Source organism: Taudactylus pleione, unplaced genomic scaffold (assembly GCF_031769625.1).
Source record: "Taudactylus pleione unplaced genomic scaffold, aTauple2 ptg000157l, whole genome shotgun sequence".
NCBI classification, from domain to species: domain Eukaryota; kingdom Metazoa; phylum Chordata; class Amphibia; order Anura; family Myobatrachidae; genus Taudactylus; species Taudactylus pleione.
The window spans coordinates 5,186,352-5,199,114 of NW_028284559.1; the positions used below are offsets into that span (position 1 = coordinate 5,186,352).

The 12,763-nt window shown below is 41.5% G+C and overlaps 1 protein-coding gene across 3 annotated transcripts in view; it reads left to right on the top strand.

The window, feature by feature from the left end:
• Positions 1–12,763, top strand: part of CALY (calcyon neuron specific vesicular protein) — a 49,722-nt gene that overhangs the window by 19,806 nt on the left and 17,153 nt on the right. For all 3 annotated transcript variants that reach the window (XM_088475009.1, XM_088475007.1, XM_088475006.1), the window contains exons 2-3: positions 9,072–9,208; positions 11,544–11,663. In XM_088475009.1, the coding sequence (XP_088331135.1) occupies positions 9,086–9,208; positions 11,544–11,663 (243 nt within the window). In that variant the 5' untranslated portion in view covers positions 9,072–9,085. The remainder of the gene's footprint in view (positions 1–9,071; positions 9,209–11,543; positions 11,664–12,763) is intronic.

Consider the following 12,763-nt stretch of genomic DNA (forward strand, 5'->3'; position numbering starts at 1 on the left):
CAGGGGCACTATGTGAAGTGTAATGTGAATAAGATTGTGTGACCACGCCCCTTTCTGCAGATGCACATATTTCTTCTCGCAGCCTCCTGAGGTGGGTAGCAGAAATGTGCGATAAGCAAAATCTTTGGGCTCCCAAACAGGAGTTTGGGTGTCCAAAGCAGTGCTTTAGGTGGGTTTAGCCACATTGCGCTGCTCAACTTGGTGCTTTTGGGCACACACATGTGGCACTCACGCACTGGTGAAAAAGCCAGGGCCACTTGATTGCTGTTGCCCCCCAGGCTTAAAGTTGCCAGCCAGCCCCTGCTGTCTATTATGAAATGAATCATCAGAGCCGTAACTAGACTTTTTGGTGCCCTGTGCCAGAAAGAGCATTGGCGCCCCCTCATTTTTCAAAGGGACATAACGCACCCAAAAAAGGGCTATGACTTCATGGGGAAGGGCCAGGGAACAGATAGGAGAGGCCAGGAGATGTTGGTGATGAAATAAGAGTAAGCTACAATCAAGAATGATAATAAATAGAAATATGACAGGCCCAAACAGCGCCCCCTAACCTGTGGTGCCCTGTGCGATGGCACCGGCCGCACTACCCTAGCTACGGCCCTGTGAATCATTACCCGCAGAGGGAGAAATGGTGAGTGATGCCTATATAATTCCATTTCCGACTAATTTTACGCCTTGTTATCCACAAGGACTTCAACAATGGGGGAAAAAAATATCAGTAAGAATTTTATGTTTTTGAAGATGCAAACATTATTATATAATATATAACATTTTTAAGTTTCCCAACTGACCTATTGATGGTCATAAGACCCAAGTTAGAGAGTATAATAAGGAGTGTATGTAATGAGTATAACATTTTTGGGAAAGTGATCATCTTAATTAAATTAAATTAATTAAAAAGGGGAGTTGCTGCCATTTTTTAAGATCTTTAATTGACTTCATGATAATAGTGAATACATGGATGTCATACAAATAAATAGAAAATTTTGGGCAAGTATATATCTAACTATTTTATATAACATTTCACCTACTGGAGAACCAGGGATTGAACCCAAGGTGATTGTTTCCCTCTACTCAGAAAAAGGGCCACATATTTGTCACCATTACCACTAAATCCAGATGTCTTTCCAAACTGTTGAATTTTATCTATAAAGGCTTTGCTCCAGGTTAGCACATACAGAAGATCATTAACAAACACTAAATTGTTCCAATTGTAAAGCGCAACGGAATATGCTGCACTATATAAAAAACTGTTAATAAATAAATAAATAAATTCAGTAATTTGAACGCCCCCTATTTGAATGTCCTGAAATTAGTCCCAACTTTGCAAAATTCAGTGCTAATCCAGAGAAAAATTAAATCTCTGGTCTGACCCAGGTTTTTTGGAACATGGTGCAAACTGTGTCAGGCCCAGGACAGCCCATTTCACACTATGGAACTGACAAAGGTTATTCCCGGCTCGGCAACGTTCACACTGGACCCGTGTGTAGTGGAACTCTTAAGTCGGTGCTTGGAGATGACATCATCTCCAAGCACCGATCTCCCCATGTTGGATTTGGGTGAGGTGGACTGGGGCACCCATTTCCACTGAGCCCTGGCCAGTGTTTTCCTGCAGCAGAAGTCAGTAAAGCTGCGTACAAGGACTGACTTCAGCACACCCAGAAAATGGGGAGCCCCCCCCCTGCTTTCTAGGATGCTGCCTGACACCTCCCCCAAATGTTCGCAACCTGTCAATCAGGCTGTGGTTTCCGGGGACTGTCTGTAATCTTGTATAACTTTGCATATCTGCTACCTTACAAGTGGAAAATGCCCCCTGGTGGTGATTTTTAAAACTAATTTTCTGGCGGGCGTGAATTTTCTTCCCATGACCTCATTAAGACGCACTGAAAATTTGGTGACATTCCAATAACTAGTTTTTGCTGTAGACTGCTTGGAATAGGTGAACTTTAATTAATAACAGTAGAACAAATGTGATGGCTATGGCGCCAACCAACAACAGTAAATATAGTATTAAAGATAATTTAAACTGTAGTAAATGAATAAAGTGCAAGGTATATAAATAACGAGACGCACTACCTAGAGGTGTCAGCTGAATGAATACCAATAAGAGGGATTGGGGCAAATCCCAAACGAAAATGTGGAAAAAGTGAATGATACAGCGACAGGCGTCACTTAGAAAGTGCACAGTGCAATAAATATATATAAAAAAATTATTTAATCAAAAGTTCAAAAGGACACACTAACATGAATACATGAAATAAAAACGCACATATTACATATGACTTGATATGTCAAATTAATATCTAAAAAATGAAGGAGCAAAGATAGTAATAATATTAAATGATAACTGAGTTAAAAAACAGATACATAAATCTCAACACCAAAGTGTTGGAATAAAGTGCAAATGGAAAATGGTAAGTATTGCACAAGCCCAATAATATAAATAAAAAACAAATGAACTGAGAATAAGGTTCTAAAAACAGCAATGAGTTCAAAGGTGCTTATCTTAATAACTCAAAGGCAAGAGTACAGCTTCCCCAATTAATAACACCCTGTATTTATGTCCTTTAAGGGAACTATATAAGTAAGGCGGAGTTGAATGGCGCCTGGCTTCAAAATTGTAGATATTGCTGTGTATTTGCTGTGTGTTTGGGGAAGGTGGGGTGGTGATGGAACAATTATTAAATGTACATCAAAAGTATTCTCTCCTTACAAAAAAAATGATGCTTACCTGCATCCGTTGTTCACGGTGCTACTAGATAGTGTTAATTTCTCCAGGGAACCCATCAGAGAAGATGATCATCTACCCTACCATGTTTGTTTGTTACTATAGACTTCAAATTTAACAGTACAAATTCTCACAATTGTTATGGAGATAAGCTGTGATTTTTTTTTTCTGTTGTAGACAAATGTCACCTTTTGCAGGTGACCATTTAAAGAAGGGAGGGTCAGGGTGTAAGGCATCTAGCTGCACTGAGGACTGGGTAACTAATTTGTCTGGCAGTTGTATAAATACTAAGGGGCAGATTCAGGTGGAGGCTCACTGCACACAATGCCGATGTCTGTGTAGTTGAGTGATTATTTGCTATTGGACATGCGCAGATTGTTCTGAAAACCCCTATGTGGAACCCTGCACAGATGCGCTGTTGCGTACAGAGCCGAGGGTAATATAAACGGCGAGGCAACACGATGAGTTATTCCTCTACTGTCCATGTGCACTTTTTCCACTTTGTCCCCCCAAAAAGTTATGAGTTATGTGATGAAGCGACAGGCGATATTGTTCTGGATGCCATATTTTTATTACTGTGATCTGCAAACAGCTTCTTATCACGGTGGACGTCACTTTCAGAAAGGGTGCCATTGGTTCAGGAATGTGTCAGAGAGGCCTGGGGTAACTTCATATGAAAGGATTTGAGGTGCAAAATATGTAATGTATATTTTAGTGAGGAACAATTTATATCTGCAATTCCAACACAAATGCAAATATGGCAATTTAGGGACATGCTTGTATAGTAGGTATTATTTTTTATAACTATTGTAATGTTGTTTTGAATATTGCTTTGAAAGGAAGTAACCTGGAAAGTTACAGTAGTATTTCCAAACTCCAGTCCCCGGGGAACCCTATAAGTGCATGTTTTCCAGGTCTCCTTGCTGGAGCACGGATGTAGTCATTACTGGCTAACACATTTTAAAAGTGCCACAAGTGGTTCTATTATTTGACTTGTGATTCTGTGAAGAGATCTTGAAAACGAAAACATCATCTAAAGATGGCGATAACCAGCATGGTCTAGCTCCAAACAGATAACCTTTACAGAGCTTGGAAAATTAATGTATGAATCTGTGTGTATACAGGGCCAGCACTCAGCAGGGAGGTGCCGGGATGGAGAGCCGCCGGGCACAAACTGAGATTTTGTTACCAGCGGGTGCCCGGCGGCTCCTCCCCTGCATCCGGAGGCTGGAGCTCACTCCTGAGCTGGACTTTCCATCTACCGCAGTGAATGTAGAGAGAGATGTCATACCGTCTCTCCCGTAGTGCCGAGTGCAAGGAGCTGTGGAACGGCGGCAGGTCCAGGAAAGGGGGTTCAAGTAAGTACAGTGTGACTGTGCCATTATGTCTAAGGGGCATTACTACTGTGGGCATTATGTGTATGGAACACTATTAATGCTCACAGTGTGTGTATAAGGGGCATTATTACTGTGAGCATTCTGTGTATAAGGGACACTATTACTGTGGGCATTATTTGTATAAAGGGCACTATTACTGTGGGCATTGTGTATAAGAGGCACTATTACCGTGGGGATTGTGTATTAGAGGCACTATTACTGTGGGCATTATGAGTAATGGGCACTACTAACGTGGGCATTATGAGTAAGGGGCACTATTACTATGGGGATTGTGTATAAGGCACTATTACTATGGGTATTATGTGTATGGGACACTATTACTGTGAGCAATATGTTTATAAGGGGTATTATTACTGTGAGTATTATGTATATAAGAGGCACTATTACTTTGGGCATTATGTGTATAAGTGGCACTATTACTGTGGGCATTATGAGTAATGGGCACTACTACCGTGGGCATTATGAGTAAGGGCACTATTACTATGGGGATTGTGTATAAGGCACTATTACTATGGGTATTATGTGTATGGGACACTATTACTGTGAGCATTATGTTTATAAGGGGTATTATTACTGTGAGTATTATGTATATAAGAGGCACTATTACTTTGGGCATTATGTGTATAAGTGGCACTATTACTGTGGGCATTATGAGTAATGGGCACTGCGCAGCGGGTAGCGTCCTGCAAACATCTCACTGCCGCTGTGGGTGAATCCCGTCACTGTATCTGGGCTCTTGCAACGTAGTTATTTCCAGCAAGTCCCTGTTCAGGTGTAAAATGTGACAAGAATCACTTAGACCGGGTAAAATCCATCAGCAGCTTTATTTCTCAACACAGGCAGGTATAGAGGATATGGCAGTTTCACAGGCAAGATGTTACACAAAGTCTTCCAAACAGCAATATATTTCTTCAGTGGATTCGCAGGTCCAGGATCACTAATCACCCCCAGGCCTATAACCCGGGCGACTATCTCACATCAGGATCAGTTTCCCCAGTGTCTCTGCAGCTCTTAAACCAGGCTCACACAGGTGTCTGTAATCAGCTGCCTTTCCATACTCCGATCGAGGCAACACCTGAACTGGACATTTCACATTCCTAATGCCTTTGCTCTGCCAAACCTGGGAGATCTGGACATTCCACATTCTCTTCATGTGGAACTATGCTGACCCTGTCACAATAAATTGTCTTTTATTAGCTCACTGAATAGATTTTTGTTGCAAGTTCTGTCAGAGTTGTCACTTCGATAACTATGGGTGAGATATATCACTCATTGCATTCTGAATGTGATACAACCCGCCACTTGCATGCATCTTTGTGAAGAGAGGACTTGTTTATGACCCAGGATGCATTCTGTGCATGCGCGAGCCATGGGGGACACTGAGAGAGATCCTATTGGATCCCTCTCTGCCTCAGGGGATATCTGCGGTGAGAAGCCCATAGGCTTCTATTAGGCCAGGGATGGGGAACCTCAGGACCGGGGGCCACATAAGGCCCGCAGAATCATTTGGTCTGGACCTATGAGCTTTTTTCTGCTAGCCTCATCTGGCTAGCAGGGTGCCTAGAATGGCAATGTACACTGGGATGGTCACACCGCTGCCCTTACACTCCTCAGGATGCTCCGGGCATTTCTGTAATCACCAGCGATTGTGGCCATGCCCCGTGTGATGTAACAGAGGGGGCGTGGCCTGCATCGGGCCTGCGAAAAATGTTATATATATCAAAATGGCCCTCGACAGAAAGAAGGTTTCCCACCCATGTATTAGGCAATGTCATTTATAGATGGCCTTGCCCGTCAGGTACAGTACAAGCTCCGGAAAGGTCCACTTTCGGGAGCTAGGTACATATGGGAAATGTGGTCAAACCTCAGAGTTTTGCCCGCATTTTAGCATTAGTACATTCCGCCCTCTGTCAAATATGGTATAAAATAAATTCACAAACTGGTAGAGTGCAGAACAAATATATACTTGACAAACATTAGTATGGAATCTTTTATTTGGAAACCTATTTTTCAGAAAGTTCTGAAATACAGAAAAGAAAATACTGATATTATAGTATTGCTGCATTTTGGTGATTTTTATCATATACACTAACATGGGATCACCAAGTATTTTTTTTGCTATATTTAGGAACTCACAAGAATGGATTGCCAGGGGAAGAAAGGAGGAAATATGAGGGGAATTCATAAATGTCATTTGCTTGATTTAATTCTTTCCAAAATATAAATAACTACATTTTCTATGTTCCTTAAGTTCACAAATGTTGGGCAACCACAACTTCCTCCTAGTACAGTATAGGACCAATTAATTTTCTTTGGAGGGGCAAAGGTCTTTATAGAGTGCAGTATAATAATAAACTAATGGGGGGCATCCACTACAAGATCTGAAAACGACTGCACGATTACGACATTGTAATCGTGCAGTCGTTTGCCAGTCGTGTGATGACCCTGCACTGAACAAGCAGACGTTCAGTGCAGGGTCATCCATCATCTGGAAACATGCTGAGCCTGACGATATCGTCAGGTTGACCAGCATGTTTGCACGATGATAGATGTCTAAAAGACCAAATTTTCAAACGATTTTCAAACGATGTTCGAACGATTATTGAACGATTATCGAATGATTTTATCGTTATCGTTCAACTTTTTCGTCTGTTGGATACCCCCCTTAAGTGTGACCCCTTGGTATAAATAATAATAGTAATACATGGATATGAAGAGCTGTTTTCAGCAATCAAATTTCTATTTAAATAATGCAGAAACTATTGTTTCTGTATTTTTTTAGGTAATCTCGCTATTCAGCAAAGGGTTAACGGAGAAGATAACACAAATATATTCTCTGATAGTACCCAGCTCACACACTATTGCACTGTAGAGAGCAAGTCATTGCTCTCTACAGCTCTTTCATGTTTTTTTGCTATTCAGCAAGCATGAAAACGTAAAAAAAAAATGCATAAAAGCTTAATTTAGATAAACGGCCAAACGGCTGCATCCTGTCAATCAGGATACGGCTTAGGGAGTACTGGATGCAACGACGCAGGACCTGTTCTGAACATGCACAGAATGGGTTCTTGCTCATGCCCAGTCCTCCCACTATCACAGTTGTAAGTAAACAGTCAGGTTTGTATACAACTAGGAATCAGGGCCATAGTTACTATAGGTATTTTGTGGGTTTTACATTGAGTTATTGTATTTTGTATATGTTTATGTTGCTATGGCAACATAGCTCCGGTATTCTGTGCTCTGAGACAAATTCCCAGGAAGCGCCGGAAGTGGCGGGACAGAGAATCTGTTGCTGGGGAAACAACAATTAGTTTTAAATAGCAGGTATGTTCCAGTTTGACGTACTTCCGGGAATCGGCTTCTGACTTCTGGCATCAGGGAACTCTGATGCAGTACCCCAGCGGCGTGTTTGAGATACGTTAGATGCCGTGTAAATTATATGCTGATGATATTGATTTAGGTTATCCATTATGGGTGTGGTATGATATGCTGATAGTCCTAATGTCAACATTCATCAAGTAGACAGAGATAAAATGTTGACATGTTAGAATGTCGACATATCGTCCCTGGTGGCCCTGCGGTGACTTACCTTGCTTGACATTGTGGTGTTGACATTTTCAAGTTTTTGACTACATCCATCCATTACAGGTATGTGCAGCATTGATGATTGGTTGCTGCTATTAGTGCCGCCCCAGATCACCTTATAAGTATTGCATACCTCCCAACATGATCCTCTCCAGGAGGGACACAATGCTCTGGTCCTGGACTTCCCTGGTAATTTATGATTGGTGGCGGCTCCAGAGCTGGGGCTGTAGTACAGTCCAATATTTAAATAGGGGAACCACACCAACTGCCAGTGAGTCCCAGCCAGTGATGTTTGGCAGTGTGTGAAATGACAGTTGGTGTGGCTCCCATATTTGAATTTTGAACTATGCTGCAGCCTCACCTCTTACCAGGGAAGTCCAGGACCAGAGCATCGTGTCCCTCCTGGTGAGGGTCATGTTGGGAGGTATGGTATTGGGTATCATGCAGTACTATTTTGTGCCCTTGATGCCCTTGATGAAGGTGCTGTCACTGAAACGGCCATCAAGCTGTCATCTGAATGCATATTCTGAGTACCGCTTACTACACAGGCATGATGGCTTGGAAAGTACCCCTTTCTTGTTCTGATAGATTAATAAATATGTTAAATATTAAATATTTTTTTGGGACTTAATGTGAGTGCCGTTTTCCTAATTTTTATACTGGAATATACTTTATGTACAATTTACTATAGCTGAGCACCGTGTATTTTTCTAGTTAGTGTGTGATTTGCCTAAATTTTATATATATAGCAGTTAAAGCTGCATGGAGCCTAAACAGAAAATAAATGAAAGCCATCCTATAGGTGGACAACCTAAGATATTTTAGATTCTATATATTAGAGCAAAGCTTTGCAGGTTACCGGGCAGTCTAATAAAACAATGAAGAACATTGCAGAGTGAAAGTCCAGCACCGGAAATATCTTTCAGATGGGAATAGGATTTTGTGAATGATAAAGTGTGTATGACCTTGATAAAAGAAGAACACAAGTAGTAGGTAGACCTCGGGAAACAAGGCGATAGGCAGGTACAGTATAAGTGAGGGCTTGGAATATAAGTACACACGTTTTCTATTGTATTCTAGAAGAAACAAGCAGTCAACACAAACACTGGCATAGCTTTGTAATAGTTTTAGTGATTAATAAGCTTCCTCATAAAAAGTAAAGTAAAGCAGAATTTGCTAAGTTAATAGGGGCCAGTATCAGAAATTATATATATTGTCCCTGTTGCAATAGACACCTATCACAAGAAACTTGTACGCAAAGTTTTTTGTTTTTAAACGAAAATTCTTTAAAGCGTTTTTAAACATAATTTCAGTGGAACTAATTCATAAATATATTACTGCAATTTTTTCCATCTCTTTAGCTGGGCCTGGGACAATGGTACAGTTGGGGACTAGCCTTACGGAGAAAGGGGACAATGAACAAGGACTGGATGAAGATGAGGTACCGTTAATAGCACCTCTAGATGTCAACCAACTGGAGCAACCTTTTCCTGACAAGGTACTGTACCTTCTGATGACTTCCCATGACTTTACAAGTCTTGTGCACAAATTGCCATCTTTCCAGGGATAAAGTGAAACTGGAATGCAAAGCTATCTTCAGTAGCCATATATACTTACAGATTCAAATGTGTATGTAACATTTCTATTGTCAATGGGCCGATTAAATTGTCTCCAATGTGCGATGGTTGTTCACATCACTGATAATTAACATATAATGACTCATGTGAATCCCAATTTACACATAGTGCCAGTGCCACTGTTCCTCACTGGGCCATTGCAGGGCAATAACTTTTATGCTCTTACCATGGTAAGTTTGGCCTTGTTCAGTTGAAATGTTTTTCCCAAGCTTCATTATTATAGCAGACTGAAGCAGGCACTCATCCAGTATTGTGCACCATCCATTATTGCCCACTACTCCCTGCTGATTAATCGCAGCACACAGTATATAGCCACCATCACCATACTACAGATATGGTGTGTTTTTTTTTTTTTTATGCGGGCAGTGTTACATTTTCACCACACATATTACATTGAACTTTGAGCAAAAAGCTCTACTGTACCTTGGTCTTATCTATCTATCTATCTATCTATCTATCTATCTATCTATCTATCTATCTATCTATCTATCTATCTATCTATCTATCTATCTATCTATCTATCACACAGGGGTCATTATTGTATGTTTTTGGCAAACTTCAGACATACTTTTACATGGTTCATTTATAGTAAATTCTTCTTTTGTACTACCCTCTCATAACTGGCAGTATTATGTAGAAATATCGCTATGGGTGACTGGTGCACCTTTACTCCAAACTAAGCTACTAAACTCTGTAGTTCCAGCAAAGCGATTGTTGGCTTTTATGTGAATCCTACAAGTCCCCTTTCTGTTGGAGCATAGTGTTTTGGTGGCAGACAATTGTAAGGTAGATCTTCCTTAATACATGTACAGATGTGTCTTCATTCACCTAGCCACAATATGCCATGCCGCGTGAGTCACCTGGGGTAAGACAGCCGCCAGGTCTCTTCGACTGTTTGCGCCGAGCGTCTTTTTTTGTCCAAAATGCATCTTAGACTCTCAATGTGACATTTTTATATCACAACGGAACTTAGGCCCTCATTCAGAGCCGTACGCTCTGAACAGAGCGCACGCTCTGCATGAGGGCCGGGCTCCTTTTTCATGGAGCGTCCTCCTGGACGCTCGTATAGCTGTGGGTCACCACCCACAGCCTATACGAGCGTGCATTTTGATGGCCGCGATGGTCGTGACCATCGCGACCATCGAAATTGCGAGCCGGAGCCTGCGGTTGAGGTTTTCAACCGCAAGCTCCGGAGTGATTTTGGCTCTATCAGAGCCAAAATCACTCCCACTGACATCACTAGTGATGTCAGTGGGCCGGCTTCTGACGGGAGGCGTTCCCGTGGGAACGCCCCCGTCAGGGAGGCACGCCCCCGGCACGCCCACCAAAGGGGGCGTGCTGTCAATCAACATTGACAGCACGCCCCCTTTGATCGGACACAACGAGCGAAGGAAAGTCCTTCGCTCGTCGTGTCTGGCGCATGCGCACGACGGAGCTCCCTCCGTCGTGCGCATGCTCAGTGCAGACCATCGACCCACTTGCGAGCGTACAGCCGCTCGCGAGTGGGTCTGAATCAGGCCCTTAGTGTGAAAAAAAGTCGCACCCACTTATATATCTATGCGCGACTGAGTCTGCAAGCAATGTACAATTGAACTTGGTGTGCATCGTAGCACCTCCTCTTCAGATTCAGAGTCAGTCACACACAAATATAGAAGTGTTGCATATCAGTTTAATCAGTGCAGTCTCCTAATGCTTCTTTGTTGCATGACATTGTGACGAAGACTAATTATTGGGCGAAAATGAAGCTCTGCGCAAGCAAATCTGTATTGCATACAAACTCTAACATCAATTTTTTTCTACTGCAGATTTGGACAAAGAATGACACATTATAAAGTAGTTCCAGTGCTTTAAAAAAAAGTATCAGAGAGAATAGCATTACACTATATTGTGTAGCAATACATTACGTACCTGCTTTCAGAAGTCAAGACTGGCATAGTAATTTGGGTATAACCATGAAATACTTAGGGGCATCTCTGTAATCCTTGAAGAGAGAAGTGCCCCTGAATGAAGACATCAGTTGATGACCCAATACTTCCATTTACTTTTAGTTCTATGCTTTAACTAGTGGGTTTTTTTTAATGACCAATGACAAGTCCTAAAAATCCCAGGTATTTGAAACAAAAAAACTTTTCTTGCATTCAGTATCCTTTCATAAAATCTTAGAATGTATTTTGCACCTTTGTTCTCTCCTACTAGCTGATTGTAAAGACACGGACGGAGTATCAACTCCAGCAAAAGAAGAAGAGGAAGATTCATGTGCCAGGGATAAAGCGGCTGAACATTAACCTATATGATGAGGTCTCTGAAAAAGTCAAGGTACTATGAAACCTTCATACTTAGGTTACCAGTACAATTGGAAGTAAACCTCTTTTATTTAGTGTACCTGTATTTAATTTTAACGCCATGGTATCAACTTATCCAAACTGCTATTTCTACATACATTGGTCATATCCTACATCCAATTCAGGCATTTTTCTGGCAATACCTGTAATGTCCCATTGGGTTCCTGGCTATCAACAGGTGTTATAACATGATTCTATAATTAAATTAGGACAAGCAAATTGCTAAACACTGTCCCCTTTTAATCTGATGAACTATAAAAATAAGTAGTAGTGAGATAATATCAATCCGTACCATAGGGTCATTCCATGTCAAGCTGACTATCTCTAATTTGATAACATTTTACATGAAGGTTGGCATATACTGTATGTCAGACTAACTTTGGGAAATTTTAATTCACAATATGCAATAGTATCAATACTATGGCCCTCAAGGTGAGGTGGGTGCAACGGTCTCTGACTCCGCAGTGCACAAAGTGGGGACGATCTTCAAAATTGGTCCATTTGACATGGAATGACCTTATATTGGAGAATCATATGATTTTGGCATTAGCTTCAGATGTCATGCCCTCAAATTTTCCTCTAGAATACCCTGGGATAAAGAAGAATCCATCACCCTGCTATCTCATTTTGAGGTAGTTATTGTACCTCCTCTTTTGGTGATGAGCTTGGAAGATAACTGTGGATTAAGGGCCTGATTCAGCAAGGATCGCAGTTGCTTATACGCACGCAATTGGCCGATTAATTCGCACTGCGTTTTCATGAACCAGATGCTGCGAACGGGACTGCGATCGCAGAGGATTCGTAGACCCATGGCAGAGTGATTGACTAGAAGTGCGAATGTTACTGATTTTTAGCTATGTTGTCAAAGTATACGGATGTGTGAATATTCTCTGTAAAGCGCTGCGGAATATGTATGCGCTATATAAATAACTGGTAATAAATAATAAATAAATAATGTGTGTAAAGGGAAGTGGGTATCCTTATGTTAGGCTGCGGTCGCAATGCGAATGCAAACATTTATATATCACAGGTGATAGTAGCAACTGTGGCCCTAAGAACACACTTCTCCACTTA